This window comes from Maniola hyperantus, chromosome 22, assembly GCF_902806685.2.
Source record: "Maniola hyperantus chromosome 22, iAphHyp1.2, whole genome shotgun sequence".
NCBI classification, from domain to species: Eukaryota; Metazoa; Arthropoda; class Insecta; order Lepidoptera; family Nymphalidae; genus Maniola; species Maniola hyperantus.
The window spans coordinates 4,283,328-4,304,137 of record NC_048557.2 but is presented as its reverse complement, the minus strand read 5'-3'; the positions used below and the strand labels follow the sequence as shown (position 1 = coordinate 4,304,137).

At 38.4% G+C, this 20,810-nt stretch overlaps 1 protein-coding gene across 1 annotated transcript; it reads left to right on the top strand.

Moving 5' to 3' along the window:
• The first annotated feature begins 2,432 nt into the window (after window positions 1-2,432).
• On the top strand, window positions 2,433-20,466 carry Gycbeta100B (guanylate cyclase soluble subunit beta-1-like). The gene is made up of 15 exons (XM_034980546.2): window positions 2,433-2,570; window positions 5,139-5,182; window positions 5,271-5,344; window positions 5,948-6,048; window positions 6,709-6,827; window positions 7,425-7,580; window positions 8,186-8,339; window positions 8,932-9,086; window positions 10,277-10,408; window positions 10,521-10,603; window positions 16,300-16,470; window positions 17,209-17,446; window positions 17,648-17,785; window positions 18,319-18,476; window positions 19,214-20,466. Exons 2-15 carry the CDS (start codon window positions 5,180-5,182, stop codon window positions 19,332-19,334), a joined length of 1,803 nt encoding a protein of 600 aa, XP_034836437.1. The 5' UTR covers window positions 2,433-2,570; window positions 5,139-5,179; the 3' UTR covers window positions 19,335-20,466.
• The last annotated feature ends 344 nt before the right edge of the window (window positions 20,467-20,810 follow it).

Here is a 20,810-nt window from a genome sequence, read left to right as displayed (position 1 = left end):
ATGGGTTATTTGAACTGGCCCAGTTTTCCGGCGACTCTGTTAAGTTTACGTTGCCGCCAAAACACTATACCCCGGCTTTAATTACTTCGTTTTATGGGGATACTAAGTAAATAATTGAATAATAAATCTTTTTTGTGGAAAACAATGAAATTGAGACTGTAATTAATCACTCCCTAATCTTATACCTACTGTATGTATGGGTAGGTATATTATACAGATGAGAAGGATTGTGGATAAAAGAAAAATATTATTGATAATATTGAAATTGGTTATACTGGTTTACTAATGATTAACAAAAAAACGTATAACAAATGATCATTTCACCAAAAAAGTTTCAAAAACTAATCAAATCACAAACGTCGTATTCCGCAAACATAATTTTATTAAAAAATTGACAAAAATATAGGGAAACGCCCCGCACACCCGCACGCCACCCGCGCTCGACCGGACCGGGTTAGCGCGGGGGCTGTGCGGGTGTGCGAGGCGTTTCCTCTCCAATTGCCATGTCGACCTGTCGCGGGCTATAGGTACAAGTTATAACTCGCCCACTCCTTCAAATGGCACAACCCAACTTTTTACGCTCCATACTTTTCACACAATGTAGAAATTTTATGACGTCATAAACCCCTAATGGTGTTGCCCCGACATTATTTGTAGAGGGTTCCCTGGTAGGCGGCCACTAAAAATGTTACTATATTTGTTAGGAAGGTATTTTTCTGATTTAATTTTTGCTAACAAAATTTATCAACCTACCAGTTCAAAGGTCAAACCCCAGCCGTTGCATTATTGCCACTATTAGATATACCTACTCCTAGCACAAGCTTTACGCTTTATTAGATTGGAAAGGGGAATTTTACTCATGATTAGCATAGCATGGGTTTTGTAAAAAAAACCGGTGAAGTGCGAAAGGGTATCTTGTACCCAGTGGCGTGCACAGGGTTTGAAGCCAGGGTATGCATTAGTTAAGTAGGAACCTGTTTACTGGCATGTCATAATGAAAAATATGCATTGAGCTAAACAACTGGGGTAAGCAGTGCATTTATGCCTCTATGACCTGCACGCCACTGCTTGTACCATCGTACAAGATATGAGAACCCTAAAAAAAAATTGTATGGAAAATTTCTCAGCTCATTGAGTAGAGTATATGAAATAGTTATCGCGACTTCGTCCGCGTGGACTACACCAAATCCCTATTTTACCCATTTAGAGGTTAAATTTTCAAAAATCGCTTTCGCATTTATTATTATAATATAATTATTATAGTGATAATTTATTGCATAGGTATCACTTCTTGTAACACTCTCTACCATCCTTGACTGAAAAACCGTTTATCACAACTTATAATAATATTAATTTATGGGCGGAAACTTTTCTCTAGAAAAGTGTCAGGAAGGAAGTTCACTTCATGAATTTTAATGAAGCTCCATACTTCATCTTCGCAAAGTATTCATCCTTAATGGATCGGCCGCACCTACAAGCTGTCTCTTGCTAACTTTAATGGACTTTGCGATGTTCAGAAAAATACATTTAAGGAGTTAGTCTTCTATCCATACCTCCATATCCATATTCCATACCTATTCCATACTAATATTATAGGTAAATGCGAAAGTGTGTCTGTCTCTCTGTCTGTCTGCTAGCTTTTCACGGCCCATCCGTTTAATTGTGAAAGGTATAGAATTGCTTGCATCCCGAGGAAGGACATAGGCTACTTTTAATCCCGAAAACTCAAAGAGTTCCCACGGGATTTTAAAAAACCTATTTATTTATTACTTACTGCTTTATTCCCGCGACTTCGTCCGCGTGGACTACACAAATTTCAAACCCCTATTTTACCCCCTTAGGGTTGAATTTTCAAAAATCCTTTCTTAGCGGATGCCAACGTCATAATAGCTATCTGCATGCCAAACAGCCCGATCCGTCTAGTAGGTTGTTTGAGCTGTGCGTTGATCAGTCAGTCACTTTAATTAAGGCGCAGTACAGGAAAGTTTTCTTAATTTCCTGTTTATTAACTTACCTTATCATCGATAAATAAATTAAATTTTGTTCCTAAATATTTACTTTAATAATTAATTAACTTGAGTCTTTATTACTATTACCTACTTAGTTCCAAGTATTTCTCAGAAATTTTCATAAGGTGGCACTGAAAAGTGAAACAACCTACTAGCGACATCTAGTGTGAGATAGCGCATAGCTATGGTTAAGGAAAACTCTGTTAGATGTCAGTACGTCTTTGAAGAAAATATTGAGTGAAAAACATCGACGTTTTTTGAAAAAATACGAAAAGTATTGTCTTATATGCTATTTATGCTTAATCTTAAGATTTAATTGTGTGGTATAGTTAAAAATTATTTTATAAGAAAGATTTTGTATGTGAGAATTTTGTGATTATAATCTGTGGTTACTCAGGATTGGTACGGCAGTTTGCGCCAAACTGCTGGTGCGTGCAGTTACGTATAGAGAACGTAATTCACGGCCTGAGTAAAAACAAACACAACGTAACCATAAATATATGGCTTCAGTGCTGAAAATTGTGAAAATTTCAAAACCAGTTCATTTAAAGTGAAAAAAAAGGTAAGACATATATTTTTTTTATTTTATACACTTGTTTTTTGGAGTTTCAGCAAACTTTATAGTCATGTAAAAAGAAAACTGTAGATATTTATTGTTTTTATGATTTAAATTTAGTTTGAATGTGTTTAAAATCCAGGACCTATTCTATTAATTTAATTAGGTAAGTAAGTAGGTAACTTAGTTGTCAGATACCATTATAAAAAATATACGTAGGGTACCTATTTATTTTTTGCTAATTTATCCAATTTATCTTTGTTATAATTGTTTATCTATAATTAATTTTAATTAAATATATTTATCAATTTCTAATAAAACTAGATATTTTTATCTGCGCCTTTTGAAATTTTCACGCGCAAAATGCATATAACGCCATCTATCGTCAAATAGGTTGTAGAATCTTCGCTTCTACATACATGAAAACCTTGGTAGTGCCTAGTGCGAAGTGCGAACCACGAACCAGCCATGCTGCCTTCCAAGCCAGTACAACCTTATTTTTACATACTAGTATTTCCATATTTGCAAAGATGGCTCAAATTGGAAATCATAAGTGGAAAACTAGCAAAAATAAATTGTCTGCCCTATGGAAAATAAACAAGGGTTTAAGTAGCTATCTAAATTTTCTTAATCCCAATCCATACTTAATATTACAATTAATGCGAAATTGTATCTGTCTGTCTGTCTTCTAGCTTTCACGGCCCATCCGTTGAACGGATTTCGACGAAGTTTGGTACAAAGTACCTGGTTTCGACATAACTTGCATCCCAGAAACGGGGTTCACTAATGAATGACAAAAAACGTATGACAAATTATCAGTTCACCAAAAACTTTTGAAAAACTAATCAAATCACAAACGTCGTATACCGCAAACATATCATTTTACAAAAGATCATTTGTCAAATATTCTATTCACAAATGTTTAACTTTCCAAATTTTTAAAAATTTATTATTTCACCAAATAATTTGTTTTTCAAATTCGCGATTTTACAAAATAATAGATGATAAATTTATTATTTGATAAAATAACTAATTAACAAAAAACATACAAAAAGTCTGTTTTGCATACATATGCAAACCCCTATGCAACGCATCAATAATATCATGGGGCTCCTTTTTTCTGGGTGCGAAAAAAAGAAATAACCCACGAAGGGGATGGCGGGGTCTCAGACCCCGCCATCCTCTTCTAACCTAACCGTTCCGAGTTGGAGTGGCCCAAGTCCCGAGTTCGCTTCGCTTGCTCTTGATGGTGGGAGCGGGGGTGGATGAGAGAGACCCCCCACCATAGTGGTGGTCTCTTTTCGTCGACCGGGGCCCGTCGACGGAGCCCCGCTTCGCGGGGCTCCTTTTTTTCTGGGTGGTAAAAAAAGAAATAACCTACGAAGGGGATGGCGGGGTCTTACAGACCCCGCCATCCCCTTCTAACCTAACCGTTCCGAGTCGGAGTGCCCCAAGTCCCGAGCTCGCTTCGCTCGCTCTTGATGGTGGGAGCGGGGGGGAGGAAAGAGACCCCCCACCATAGTGGTGGTCTCTTCTCGGCGACCGGGGCCCGTTGACGGAGCCCCGCTTCGCGGGGCTCCTTTTTTCTGGGTGGTAAAAAAAGAAATAACCCACGAAGGGGATGGCGGGGTCTTACAGACCCCGCCATCCCCTTCTAACCTAACCGTTCCAAGTCGGAGTGCCCCAAGTCCCGAGCTCGCTTCGCTCGCTCTTGATGGTGGGAGCGGGGGGGAGGAAAGAGACCCCCCACCATAGTGGTGGTCTCTTCTCGGCGACCGGGGCCCGTCGACGGAGCCCCGCTGCGCGGGGCTCCTTTTTTCTGGGTGGTAAAAAAAAAATAACCCACGAAGGGGATGGCGGGGTCTGTAAGACCCCGCCATCCCCAAGTCCCGAGCTCGCTTCGCTCGCTCTTGATGGTGGGAGCGGGGGGGATGAGAGAGACCCCCCCACCATAGTGGTGGTCTCTTCTCGTCGACCGGGGCCCATCGACGGAGCGGAGGAGGGGCTCCGTTTTTCTGGGTTGAAAGAGACCCCCCATTATAGTAAGCGGTCTCTTCCGTCGGCCCGGTCGACATAATATAAAAGATTTGAGTGAATTCTTAAAGTATTTATCAAACAGTTCATTTTATCAAAAAAAAAGTGCGATATGTTGTTTTACTAATTAACACGATTAAAGAAATCAATTGTTTCTCAAATGATATTTTATGAAATAACAATTTGTCTGGTAATTTGTTTTATCAAATGAATTATTTGTAGAAACATAAGTTTTATAACGATCATAAAACGATTCATAATTTTGCCAAAATTTGTTTGGGAAATGAAACTTTGTCATTTGTTTTTTGTCAATTGATCGGTCACCCAGAAACGGATATAAGTAGGCTATATTTATCATCCTGGAAAATCAAAGAGTTCCTGTGGGATTTTTAGAAACTTAATATGCTTTCACAAATTATTCACAAATTATACCTATCACTAGCTATTACCCATTACCCGCGTCTTTCTCCGCGGGTAATGGGTAATAGCTAGTCCCAAAAAGATCAATATTACAATAATAATATTCAGTTCTTTTTTGCAGATTTGAGGGAACTGTAATCGAACAATAATTTCTTAAAAAATGGTAAGCTATAAATTACGATTTTATTGACTGTAGGTATTTTGTGAACGATGTCGAAGAAGTATAATAAAAATTAAATAATTTATTACAGTACGGATTTGTGAACTACGCATTGGAATTGCTGGTGACGAAAACCTATGGCGAAGAAATATGGGAAAGAATCAAGTAAGTCGAAACAGTAATCATAATACTGATGACAGGTCCTTATTTAGGTTCTACCTAACTAGCAAAACGAGTTAGACTTTATATATCCAACTGCCTGTTTAGTGTTTAGTCATTTAGTCATTTATTATTCTTGCATTCCAATATTGATAAATTATTAATATATATTATTACAATATAGAAGCCCCGTTGGGGCACAGCAATTTTAGTTTACGTCAACATACGTAGGCCTTTTCGCACGCCACATAACTTCGACCGTCCGTTGTGCCAGATCCTTATTTCCACGCACATGCAAACTGTGGAACCAACTCCCATCGGTGGTGTTCCCACTAGATTACAACATGGGTTTATTCAAGGGGCGGACTATATTTTTTTTGGTATCCCGGAAAATCAAAGAGATCCCGCGGGATTTTGAAAAACGTAAATCCACGTGGACGAAGTTGCGGGCATCAGCTAGTCCAAAATGAACCACCTATGACCTATCCTACTACGCTCTGTCATGAACCAGGCTTAAGAAGTTAATTTTACCTAATAACTACTATACTACTATACTTAGGTACAATAGATGTTGGTGCCTACTAAAAAAATCGAATTACCTGATTTCAGGAAAAAGGCAGAAGTGGCTATGGAGGGATCTTTCCTTGTACGACAGATATACGAGGATGAGATTACGTACAATCTCATAACTGCTGCTGTTGAAATTTTGGGTGCGTATCTACGTAATTGTAGCTATATCGTTTCACTTGAGACTTGAGACGGCTTATGAGAAAGGGTGCGGGTTGCGGGATAATATGAATAATGAGAATGAAAGAATTCAACATTGCTGGCCCAACCCCCCCCCCCTCGCAGCCTGCACCCTAACTCACAATCCGTCTCAGTCCAGTCTCAGTCCAGCTCATCTTTTTTAATAAAAACACAAAAATGTATATTATATGCATGTCCGTTATAGACTTTGAAACCAACTAATTGATGTGCCAAACCGTTTTCATTAGAGAGGCAATAATGCGAAGATGGTTTATTTTTATTTTTAGCGTAGTATCACACTTCGGGTATCCGACAGTAATAAAATGTGAGGCAATCTCGTAATTTGAGATACTTAACTAAGTAGATATTTTTAGTTGGCATATAAAACTGATCAATTCATACTAATATTATAAATGCGAAAGTGTGTCTGTCTGTCTGTCTGTCTGTCTGTCTGCTAGCTTTTCACGGCTCAACCGTCAATAGAGGTAGCTTGCAACCCGGGGAAGGACATTGGCTACTTTTTATCCCGGAAAATTTAAGAGTTCCCACAGGATTTACAAAAACCTAAATCCACGCGTACGAAGTCGCGAGCATCAGCTAGTTCATAATAATCCATCTTACAGAGAAACCTGCAGACGCTATTTTGGAACTCTTCGGCATGACTTTCTTTGAATTTTGTCAAGACTCCGGATATGATAAGATTCTTCAAGTTCTAGGCGCTACGCCACGTGATTTCTTACAGGTAGAGTTTTATTATTCATATTTAACTATACGTTATCTTAAGTTATTTGCTACTCCATCTGTTTCTTATTTCATCATCATCTCAACCCATTGACACACAAGTCTTCTCTCATCTCTCAGAATGTAAAGTTTACACTTTGCACCTAATTGACCAAGTGAGGATTGGTAGACTTCACACCTTCAAGACAACGCTCTACAAAGTAGAAATGTCATTTTAAAGACCGATGTACATTATTATCTGTCGCGTACTGTTCGTAATTTGCTCTTCTCTACATAGTATAAAATAAAGTCGCTTCCCGCTGTCTGTATGTATGAACGCGTAGATCTTTTAAACTACGCAACGGATTTTAATGCGGTTTTCACCAATAGATAGAGTGATTCAAGAGGAAGGTTTATAGCTATAGTTCTCAAAAAATAAGAGATCCCATGTTAATTAGATCGGAAAAAATCCTCTCATTTGAGAGTTTCCGAGGCAAATACACCTGAATGACACCACATTAGTATCTACATTGCACCCATGCGAAACTGCCGCGGGTCGCTAGTAGGTAGATATAACATTATGATTGTAAAATCAGCTCAGCTCATATAAATCCTACAGAACTTGGATGGTCTGCATGACCATCTCGGCACTCTTTACCCTGGTATGCGTGCTCCATCGTTCCGTTGTACCGAAAGACCTGAAGATGGGGCGTTGGTCCTGCACTACTATTCTGACAGGCCTGGCTTGGAGCATATTGTCATCGGGATTGTAAAGGTATACTTCACAGTATTTTCAATTAATTATAGAAATAAGTATAAAGAACCCCAACAAAAAGCAAAAGAGCCACGGATTCCTGGCCAACTAAATCTTCCTCGTCTGTTCGGCAGTTTTGGACGTCATAAAGTGAAATTTTCTCTAAGTAATGATGAATGGGGAAGGGGGGGGAGGGTATCAGGGTCTTAATTCTTTCCTGACAAGAGAGTTTATTGGGTAATTTTCAATTTGACAGTGAGATAGAATATATATTTTTTGTTTTAATACAGGAAAAAACTTTAAGCGAAAGGGATACGAGCTCCACCATAGCAAAACATCATGGTTTAAAGCATCTTTTAAATGGTAAAAGTGGAGAGAGCTGACTGAACTCCTTATCCATACTAATATTCTAAATGCGAAAGTGGGTCTGTCTGTCTGTCTATATATCGAGAACCTTTTCATGGCACCCGTTCTGAAATCAATTTCTGGCTACGGCCATGGACGTGCGAGGCATCCTCCCGCCTCATACCCCGTTTGCCATCTCGACTTGTCACGTACCATACCTACTTATCGAATCCATCAGTTACAATCTCGCTTCCGGATTTAAAAAACTTAATGTATTTCAGACGGTGACCAGCAAGCTGCACAAGACGGAGGTTCAGGTAGATATTTTGAAGACAAAGGAGGAATGTGATCATGTCCAGTTCCTTATCACGGAGACATCCAACCCTGGACGGGTATCTGTACCAGAGATTGCAGAGATCGAAACTTTGTCACTTGGTAAGATTTACCAAATACCTCTTATCTCCAGCACCGCTCCACTACCGCAGGAACCTACTCAGTTATGCGTTATGTTATGACGACGCTGCGGTCAACCCAACCAGCCAGCCAACTGGAAGGAAGGTATGTAAAAAACGCCAGCCGAGAGTCGACCGGAATACCCACTAAAACCCAAAAAAACCCACCTGCGCGTCGCCTGGCGCCTGGCAATCAACTATCAACCCAGCCAGAGACGTCCCCCCACCTTCCTTCCTAAGCGCACCAACTAGCCCCCCCACCCCTCCGTGGACCCAACGGGCGCTTCACTTCACTTCATTCACTGTGCCCTCTGCTAGTCAGCGGAGAAGAAACCTCCCCCCAGCCAGGTCATAGCCAACAATATACCCGAAGAGAATTAGCCATGTTACCGGGGTATACCGGTCCGAAGACTGCTCTTCCCCTCGGACGTATGGCAGGCACACTAAGAGGTTAGCTAGTTCCAAGTAGGAGATCGACGTCTTAACCACTAGATTATTACAGCCCTAATGTTTGATTTGTGAAATTACTGAAAATTATTTTTAGAATTTTCATCATTGGTTGTTGCACTTTTCAGAACCAAAGGTCAGTCCGTCGACATTCTGCCGAGTGTTCCCATTCCACCTGATGTTCGATCGCGAGCTGAACATCGTGCAAGCCGGGCGCACCGTGTCCCGTCTGCTTCCCAGAGTTACACGACCTGGGTGCAAGATCACTGATGTATTGGAGACGGTAAGTTGTTTTTTAGGGTTCCGTACCTCAAAAGGAACAACGGAACCCTTATAGGATCACTTTGTTGTCTGTCTGTCAAGAAACCTACAGGGTACTTCCCGTTGACCTAGAATCATGAAATTTGGCAGATAGATAGGTCTTATAGCTGACATTCGGGGAAAAATATGAAAACCGTGAATTTGTGGTTACATCACACAAAAAAAATTTAATTGTGGTCATAAACTAATAATTAGTATTTTCCATTTTCGAAGTAAGATAACTATATCAAGTGGGGTATCATATGAAAGGGCTTCACCTGTGCATTATAAAACAATTTTTTATTTATTTTTATCCACCATAGTTTTTGAATTATCGTGCAAAATGTCGAAAAAATACGACTGTAGTACGGAACCCTCGTTGCGCGAGCCTGACTCGCACTTGGCCGGTTTTTTTAAATACAATTAGTGTGGGCGCTGGCGGGTCACCTGATGTTAAGGGATTACCGCCGCCCATGAACATTTGCAGAACCAGAGGAACTGCTGATGCGTTGCCGGCCTTTCAGGAATATGTTGATCTGACATAAATCACATTTTAACTGTCTTAAGACTGAGAGAGAGTGAGTTTGTTGTGGGCTCTTCTCAGACCTGAGCGCGTACTTTTCTTTTCTACATTTCTACACGGCATTTTACCGGAGCTAAATCGCTTGGCAGCACGGCTTCGTCGGTAGGGTGGTAACTAGCCACGGCCGAAGCCTGCCACCAGACCAGACCAGAGAAATTATAAAATTCCAAACCCCTGCCGGGAATCGGACCCGGGAACTCCCACTAATAAGACCACAGCGTTAACTACTGCGCCAGGGAGATTGTCGAAGTTTAATGAATCCAAGGATAATATGGAGTCAAAAAAAAAATTTAATATATAGACTAGCGCTTGGCTGCAATCAGACCTGCTGGCAAGTGATTATGCAGCCTAAGATGGAGCGTGCTTGCCTGGAAGATGCCTATTCACTCTTGTATTTATCTTGTTTAGAAAATTGAGGGGGAGGTTGAATTAAAGTTTTCCTTTCCGTAAAAACCACCCTCGTACTTCATGGAATATTATAAAAAAAGAATTAGCGAAATCGGTTCAGCGGTTCTCGAGATTTGCGATGAGCAACACATTTAGTGATTCATTTTTATATTGTAAAAAAAAGATTACCTTACTATTTTCAGGTCCGTCCACATTTAGAGATGACGTTTGCGAACGTTCTGGCGCATATCAATACTGTGTATGTGCTAAAGACTAAATCAGAGGAGATGACTGTTACGGATCCTCATGAAGAAATCGCTTCATTGCGTTTAAAGGTAATAGCGTATAAGTTGATGGATGAGGAAAACCTAAATTCACGCGGAGCATCATCTAGTAGCTCTGTATTATTAAGAAATGCAAATTTATATCATTCATTGTTTTTCTCAGGGTCAAATGCTTTACATACCAGATACAGACGTGGTGGTGTTCCAATGCTACCCCAGTGTTACTAATCTTGATGATTTGACTCGGTAAGTACCTACATAGCTTCTATTGCAAGAAAACTTCAAGACTTTTTCATGATTTAGGAATTCGTGTTTTGGTGATTCTCAAAAAGCCGTTTTATAGAATTAACTAGCTTTGACGGCTTGTCTGTGTACTGCGAATTCCTCACTAAGTTAAGTTAGATGTAAACACAAAGGCAGCTCTGATGAATGTATGAATTTTTCTGCGCGCTACAGCGCGGCGTAGCGGGCTTGCATACTGTATAATTTATAATACTTTAGTATAAATAATATGACAATAAAATAGCCTGCATCAAGTGTATAGAAAATATAAATATAATTTAATAATCACAAATCACAAGATGACTTTTTCTAACTAAGACTAATGACACGGACCTCTTGTATCAAGATTGACACAGACTATGTATACTCATAACATCTCCCTTTTTCATTTTGTTTTGTTTTTTAAAACATTAACTTAACTTATGAAGACATTAGGACCAACACAATGTGTGACAATTTTATAAAAATTTACATACTGACATTTGACATAACATTTTAACTTATAGACTGACAGTGGTACAACTATAGTTTGAAAACTTAAAATCTACTTTCACAAATTATCCTTAATCATAGCAATCTTGAAATCTAACTGGGGGTTTGACCTGTCTACCACTTATTGTTGTCTTTATTCCCTTATCTTTACTTTCTTTACAATCTTCCATTCTCATTTCCTTCTTTGGACTGACATGTTTATTACTGACTGGACTTTCTACTTTGTTTTCATGAATTGTATCCTTAGTTGGACTTGAAGAATGCGAAGATAGCAAGTGCTGGCGATTTCTTCTGTATGTAGACCCATCTGGAGCTTCAACTATAAATGATCTAGGTTGATCACATTCCTTGACAATTTTTCCCGGTTGCCATTTTGACTCTGGTGACTTTTTAAACATAATTTTATCTCCTTTGTTGACATTAGGCAATTTTTTTGACTTTTTATCATAATAAAACTTTTGTTTATAATTATTCTGTTGTTTTATTTTCTTATATATCCTATGACTCATTACTTTAGGTTCAAGGTGTTTTACAACAGTAGGTATAAGTGTTCTGAGACGACGGGACATCAGTAACTCAGATGGAGATGGTAGGTTGTTTCTAGGTGTAGTTCTGTATTGCAATAATGCAAGATATGGATCATCACCTGACTCTGCACATTTAGTAAGTATGCGTTTTACAATTTTTACTCCAGACTCCACTAATCCATTAGAACGAGGCAGGTATGGACTAGATGTGGTATGAGTTATATTCCATGACTCTAAGAACTGTTTGAATTCTTGGGAATTATAAGGCGGACCGTTATCCGTGTTCGCAAATACAGGAATTCCGTGGCGACTGAATATAGGTTTCAGCGCATTTATCAGAGCTTTGGCTCCCGTTGAACTGACATTAGCAATTTCAATATAATTTGAATAATAATCTTCAACGACAAGTATAGTTTGATTTTTGAATTTTAAATAATCCATGCCCACTTTTTCCCAAGGAAAAGAACAAATTTTATGTGACATAAGAGGTTCAGGTGGATTAGCATTCCTGTGTGATAGACATATTTCACAATTTTCCACACACTGTTGTATATCATGTGACATTAAGGGCCAATATACAACTCCTCTGGCAAAATTCTTTGATTTTTCGATGCCTTGATGACCACTGTGTATTATTCTCAAAATTTCTGACCTTAATTTTGTAGGTATTATAAGACTGTTACCTTTTAATAATAAATTACCGACAGCATGGACTTCATGACGACAATTCCAATAAGGTAGGACTAGTTTATTGACTTCTGACTTTCTATCAGGCCATCCTTTCTGATAGTATTTTTTCAGTAGCTGCAAACATTCATCACTTTCCGTAGCCTTGACAAGCCACTGAAGACGTTCTTCTGAAATAGGTAAGTTTTTTACTAGCATATTGACATGCACCATGACATCTTCATCCAACTCATCTTCACTACACTCAGGTAAAGCTGCACGTGATAAAGAATCGGCAATATACATTTTAGTGCCAGGTTTGTATTCAACCTTTAGGTCGTAGGACTGTAATCTCAGCATTAACCTCTGCAGACGTGTTGGGACTTCAGCTAAAGGCTTTTTAAATAAAGTAATTAATGGACGATGATCTGTTTCTACTGTGACTATTTTACCATATAGATATTGATGAAATCGACTACATCCAAAGACAATGGCATATAGTTCTTTTTCAATTTGTGCCATGTTTTTCTGACTTGACGTTAATGTTTTAGAAGCATAACAAATTGGATGATTATCTTGAAGCAAGACTGCACCGACTGCTGACTGACTTGAATCGACTGACAAGACTACTGACTTTTTGACATTATAGTGTGATAAGACTGGCGCTTGACAAATAATATTTTTTAGACGTGTAAATGTAGCTTCATGACTCTCATTCCATGACCATTCGCTTGACTTTTTTAATAACAGACGTAGAGGTTCAGTTTCCTCTGCCAAATTCTTAATAAATCCTCCCAGATAATTTAAAATTCCTAGAAATCTTTGTAGATCCTTGAGACAGACAGGCGACGGCATATCTTTGATAGCCCTGACTTTATCTGGGTCGGGGGACACTCCATTTTTTGAAAATATATGTCCTAAATATTTGACTTGTGTATGACCAAATTTACACTTACTTTTATTAAACTTTAGGTTGACTTCTTGAGCTTTTTTAAACACTCTTTGTAGATTTTCATCATGTTCTTGACGATCCTTGCCATAGACTAAAATATCATCAGCATACACCATGACTCCAGGTAGTACACCAAATGTTTCTGTCATAATTCTATGAAATATTTCAGGGGCACAGTTGATACCAAAAGGTAATCTCTTAAACCTGTACCGGCCAAATGGGGTGTTGAACGTACACAACATTGAACTTTCTAAATCAAGACAGATAACCCAAAATCCACTGCTAGCATCCAGCGTAGAAAAATATGATGCTCCATGTAGCTTGGATCGCACAATATCAATAGTAGGTATTGGATAATGTGATCTACATATCGCTTCGTTCAAATTTCTTGGGTCAAGACAGACTCTAAGTTGACCATTTTTCTTTTCGACTAAAATAAGTGAACTCACCCATGACGTTGGCTCGGTAACCTTGGTGATGACATCCAGACTTTCCATATGGTCCAATTCCTTCTTCAGTCTATCATGTAATGAGAATGGAACTTTCCGTGGTGGATCAATTTTGGGACGGACATCTTTATTGACAGTAATGTGACACTCACCAGGTAGACAGCCCAATCCATCGAATACAGATTTATACTTAGACAAAAGACTCTGTAAATCATTATTATTATTAATATAATATGACTGTAAATGTGACTGAACATGACAATTATTTTTATAATGTGACTGTGACTGACAATTATTATTGTTAACTTGACAATTATGAGACTCGGACAGAGTTTGACTATCACTTGTGACTGGATTTGACTCATAGTTCTGACATATACTTTGACAATGACTTGTGACTGTGTTTGACTCATAATTCTGACATACACTTTGACAATCATCTGACTTGGCTATATTAAAGACTCTTTTAATAAGACCTAACTCTGTACATGTAGTTTTACCAATGACAGTTGGAGACGACACATTTGCTATAATAAAATTAATTGTTTTTGACTGAGATTGACTATTTATATAATAGGTACATTCAAGCTTTTGTTGACCTAATATTGGAATACTATTTCCACAATAAGACGTTACTTTGGCATGACAAGGTGACAAATTCTCAATGACATTTAATGACTGAAACAAATTATATGACATGACATTAGCATCACTTCCTGTATCTAAAATACACTGTACATTTATGTTATTAATTAAAAAATTAACACTCCAATCTGCATTTGTAGATAGACTTGAATTTAAATGCCCGACAAATAAACAGTTTGACTCATTACCTTCATATGTATCATTATCCTCTTGTTGTACATATTTCACTTGTTTAGACTTACAAAATGCTGCATAATGACCTAAAAATGAACACTTTTTGCACCTTGCATTGCGCGCTGGACATTTAAATCGATGAACTTGTCCACACCGAGTACATATATTCCTATTTTGAGACTGTGATCTATTTCTTGACTGAGCCATTGTTCTTGACTGCGACCTTGCCCTTGACTGTGACATAGACTGACTGAGTGACTGACGTTGGAAGAACACATTAGTAGATTCCTTGAATTCGGCTGCATGAGACTTTGCTGACACTATAGTTTTTGACAGATTCCTTGCCCGTTCTAGGGTCAAATCCTCTTCGAGTAAAAGTTTTTCCCGAACATGTTGATAATTTTCATGCATGTTAGTGATATAAATATCCTTTATCATTCTTTCTTGTAAACTCTCGAATTCGCAGGACTTACTTTTGTTTATTAAACGTGTTAAGAAGTCTTCCAGACTTTCACCTACATTTTGTTTTGTTGTAAAAAACTTGTAGCATTCATAGGTTATGTTTCTTTTCGGCACAAAATATTCTTCAAATTTCTTTATTAGTTGACTGTACGTAATTTCTTCTATGTCTAGACTGAAAGTGTTGAATATTTCCAGGCATTCACTGCCTATAAAATGTAAAAATACTGCGACTTTTCTTGTATCAGATTCCTCGGAAAGGCCACTTGCCTTTAAAAATATGCCAAATGCTTGTTGCCACTTCTTCCAATTAACTGCACAATTGCCCTCCAGGCTCATAGGCTTAACGTTTCCGACTATATTGAGCCTTTTTGATGTGACTTCGGTGACATTTGTTTGTCCTTCGTGCTGTCTCTCAACTTTTGTGTCCGGCATGGTTTTTTCCACGACACTTCTGACACCATGTATAATTTATAATACTTTAGTATAAATAATATGACAATAAAATAGCCTGCATCAAGTGTATAGAAAATATAAATATAATTTAATAATCACAAATCACAAGATGACTTTTTCTAACTAAGACTAATGACACGGACCTCTTGTATCAAGATTGACACAGACTATGTATACTCATAACACATACGTCAGCCTAAAAGTATAGTCGGTGACAGGTCTAGATGGGAATCGGTGAGGGAACGCCCTGCACACCCGTACAGCTCCAGCTCTAACTCAGTGCGGGCGAGCGTGGGTGACGTGCGGGTGTGCGGGGCGTCCCCCGTCTTTATATCTCGATTGCCATCTCAACCTGCCGCGGACTATACCTATGTTTTGGTAATAAAAAACCGGCCAAGGGCGAGTCAGACTCGCGCACCGAGGGTTCCGTACTACAGTCGAATTTTTCCGTCATTTTACACGATAATTCAAAAACTATGTATGATGCATAAAAATAATAAAAATCTGTTTTAGAATGCACAGGTGAAGACCTTTCATATGATACCCCACTATCAAGTGGGGTATCATAGTTATCTTAGTTCGAAAATTGAAAATACTAATTATTAGTTCATGACTTCAATTTAATTTTTTTTGTGCGATGTGTGTATTCAGGTTTTCAGATTTTTCCCCGAATGTCAGCTATAAGACCTACCTACCTGCTAAATTTCATGATTCTAGGTCAACGGGAAGTACCCTGTAGGTTTCTTGGCAGACAGACAGACAGACAACAAAGTGATCCTATAAGGGTTCCGTTTTTCCTTTTGAGGTACGGAACCCTAAAAATGGCTGATTCTTCTACAGACGTGGACTATGCATCTCGGACATTCCACTCCACGATGCTACAAGGGACCTGGTGTTAATGTCTGAACAGTTCGAAGCTGATTACAAGTTGACTCAAAATCTGGAGGTTCTTACTGACAAGCTCCAGCAGACCTTCCGAGAGTTGGAAGCTGAGAAACAGAAAACCGATAGGTGAGTGAGTTGCTTACTTCCTCATCATGATCAACCCATCGCCAGCTCACTACTGAGCACGGGTCTCCTCTCACAATAAGAAATTTGAGCTTTGGCCATACCTACCTACTTAGTGAACCAAATTTCCATTTCCATTTCCCCAATTTCCACCATGCTAGCCACTACTAACTACTCACTACTGAGCGCAGAACCCTCTCAGAATGAGATGGGTTGGGCCAAAGTTACCACACAGGCCAAGTGCGGATTGGCAGACTTCACACACCTCTGAAAACATCATGGAGAACTCTCAGGCATGCAGGTTTCCTCACGATGTTTTCATTCACTTGAAAAATTTTCAGGTCTTGGAAAATGGCTTTTCAAAGGCATCCTTCCTTCTTTTTCATCATCATCATCATCATGGCATCATTTTCCTTCTTTCCACGCACGTGCAAACTGTGGAACCAACTCCCATCGGCGGTGTTCCCACTAGATTATAACATGGGGTTATTCAAGGGGCGGACCAACAAATTCCTAAAAGGCCGGCAACGCATCGGCGGCTCCTCTGGTGCTGCAAATGTTCATGAGCGGCGGTAATCACTTAACATCAGGTGACCCGCCTGCTCGTTTGCTCGCTATATCTATTTAAAAAAAAAAATTAAAAATGTTACAACAAAAGTTAAAGTTAGCCTTATCTAATTACCTGCTGTTCAAATCATGCCCGCGTGGAATGGAATCGTTCTATTTCTTATGTATTTTCAGATTGCTATACTCAGTGCTACCAATAAGCGTGGCTACCGAGCTTCGTCATCGCCGCCCCGTTCCCGCGCGTCGGTATGACCCTGTTACCTTGCTGTTCAGTGGGATTGTGGGCTTTGCCAACTACTGCGCCAGGAACATCGATCACAAAGGCGCCATGAAGATTGTCAAGATGCTCAACGATCTATATACGGCATTTGACGTCCTTACTGATCCGAAGCGGAACCCTGACGTCTACAAGGTGAGTTGACTTTCATATGCCTACTGAACGGATCGGGCTGAAATTTGGCATGCAGATAGTTATTATGACGTACGTAGGCATCCGCTAAGAAAGGATTTATAAGGATAGGGTGAAATAGGGGTTTGAAATTTGTGTAGTTCACGCGGACGAAGTCGCGAGCATAAGCTAGTAAGTAAGATTTCTAATTAAAATGTATTTCAGGTCGAAACAGTTGGTGACAAATACATGGCGGTATCTGGTCTGCCAGAATACAAAGTGGCGCACGCTAAACACATTTCACTGCTTGCTCTTGAAATGATGGATCTCTCTCGTACAGTCACTGTAGATGACGAACCAGTGGTACGTACTAAATTTTTTGAAGTTTCTCTCAAAACATTTATTAGATCGACATAAATTTTCTCATGCTGAAATCGCTGATATAGAACTATCGATTATTTTTTTGTAAAATCTGCGTGATATCTCTATCTATTGATTAGGATAAGCTACATTACTTTTTAATGGCATTTCGACCTCAAATTAAACATGTAGGGTGATTGTCTAAAACCTGCATCAATCATTATTACAATCTCAAATGTTCTGATTGGCTGAATTTGTGCGATTCTTGTTGCAACAATGCATTGTGGCCAATAGTGAGCGAGCATTAACCAATCAGAGATGATTGCGATCGTGACATTGTAGCTGTCAAACAACCGCGGTAGGGCCACTGGGTACCTTAAAGTCAAGAGTGAATAGGTGCAAGGCAAGTGGGCTCCATATTAGGCTGCATCATTACTTTCCAGCAGGTCTGATTGCAGCCAAGTGCTAGTCTATAAATTAAAAAAAAACTTTTAATTACGAATATGATTTTTTAATTTATTCATTTGTTTCTTCAGGGTATAACAATTGGTATCCACTCTGGAGAAGTGGTAACTGGTGTGATTGGTCACCGAATGCCACGTTATTGTCTCTTTGGTAACACAGTGAACCTGACAAGTCGGTGCGAGACTACTGGTGTCCCAGGGACTATCAATGTCAGCGAGGATACTTACAGGTAATTAATATAATTATCTGTGGATCCAACTCCCTTAGGCGTTGTTCTTACTATAGTCGGCGCATTTTAAACAGAAAGATAACTCGACGACTCAGTTTAAAATGCGTCGTAGATTTCAATAGATATAGGATTATTCAAAGGGCGGATCAACAAATAACTGAAAGGGCGGCAACGCATTTCTTCTGGCACAGCAAATGTTCATGGGCAGAGGTAATCACTTAACATCAGGTGGCCCGCTATGTTTTTATTAAAAATCGTCGTAGAGGCTGCTCAGATCTGATCTTTGGGCTATATTGACTAAACAAAAATCAATAGCGGAACCTATACCACTTATTAACTCTTGGATACAAGTTTTTCTTAGAAACCAAGGAACGTAATAAAACATTAGAAGCAATAAGTTTATTTTAACTGTTTGGTGGTATTAGAATATACAAACCTATTAATTCTTCTGTTTCGACTTTTACCTTAGATACTTTGACTGTGATTTTTTTACAGTAGGTTTAGTACAGTTAGAGTTTTTGCCAATTTTCCACGTGGAAACTTGGCAAAAATTCAAACATAAATATATAAAAAACAGTGCAAAACAGTAATTCTATCAGCTCCCTGTTGCTTAACATTTTTATTACTTGGAGAAAAAGATCTACACTTCCTTATTTATAAAGATCAGATTTCTAGTTTTATGAACATGCAGATGCACTAACCACCTAGCTCTTATCTCGTTAAATCAATTTTTTCAGTTACCTGATGCGTGAAGACAACCACGACGAGCAATTTGAGCTCACCTACCGCGGCCATGTCTCTATGAAGGGAAAGGCTGAGCCGATGCAGACGTGGTTCCTGACAAGGAAGAACGCTTAAAGCATAGATCATTATATTGCACTGTAGGATAAAGTATCGAAACTATCACAGTCTGTTTATACCAAATACCAAACCACATACCAAATATAAAGATAAATAATATACCAAATATACTAGCGCATTATATCCATTTGAATCAAAATATGAACTAGAAGATATAATCTCTATGTATTCATTAAGCTTTATAATAAGCTTCAGACAATCTAAATAATATTAGGCTGCTTCCAAGATTTCACTATTTTTAAAAGCATCTATCTTAAAAATTAAGAGAGTGTAATGTTTTAACTGTCACCTTATTTATGCTTATGATATGAACAGCTTAAACATAAACAGCCTTACAAATAAACCCATTATAAAATGTTATACTAAGAATATACATAGAATAAGCGAAATGTCAACAAATAAACTCTGAATAGTCTAAACCTACCATAACGTCGGCGTATCTCTTCATACTAACACTATATGTGTTTCAGTATTCAGTAAATGATTTAGTAAATCATTGATTTTTTACATTTAGAGCGGTTACGCACTGCATCCGATCCGAATCCGTGAAAATACGTTCCGAAATAGTCATAGTAGGTACTATTCTATATTTTATATGGTAGCTTACGCACTAGATGCAACTTCTGTCATCCGATTTCTCTCCGTCATACTTAAGGATACCTAGGAATTATGATGACACTAAGTAGCTTGGATTTGGATCAGAGGTCGGATTAGTGCGTAAGCAATATCCGAATTCGGTCCGAGTTTTCATATCCGTGTTTTCACAGATTCGGATCGGATGAGTGCGTAACCGCTCTCAGAGGTTCTAAATATCGTAAATTAATTATTTAAAGCTATCCAATAATTATTATTATAGCAAATAAGCCTATTTCTTGAAGGCCTATTTTTAAAAAGGCCTAATCAGGACTAATCTCATAATTTATTAATGTTAGTAAGTAAGAATTTGGATTTTATCACTGTTTATTGCTGTTATTATTTTTCTAGTCATTTTACATTTTATTCAATTATCATATCTGGTATAAATAAAATATTATTATAACCGTTATCATTATAATATTCTAATTTGTCTCTAGTCAAACTGAGATTATTATCAAATATCAATGGAAATAAAATATTATTAAATGTCGTATTTATTTTTGTTTTCTTTATTTATTCTTCTGCTAGCTATACCACTATAGTAACCACAAATTCAGGGATTTCAGATTCTTCCCCTTATGTCTGCTATAAGACCTGCCTACCTGCCCATTATTTTAGGTCAACGGGCAGTAAGTACCCTGTAGGTTTCTTGAAAGACACGACAGACCGACAACGAAGTGATCCTAGAAGGGTTCCTTTTTTTAATTTTGAGGTACGGAACCATAAAGGCTGTTATTTTACCAATTGACAAAAAATTACAGAAATTGATACGCGTATTTTTCAAATTAAATGGAAATTCAGAAGATGGGATCAATAAATCCTGACAGAAAAATTATT

Coding starts and splice junctions, on each gene's coding strand:
- Gycbeta100B (XM_034980546.2), top strand. Junction 7,581..8,185: donor TTGTCATCGGGATTGTAAAG/GTATACTTCACA, acceptor AATGTATTTCAG/ACGGTGACCAGCAAGCTGCA. Junction 18,477..19,213: donor GTCAGCGAGGATACTTACAG/GTAATTAATATA, acceptor CAATTTTTTCAG/TTACCTGATGCGTGAAGACA.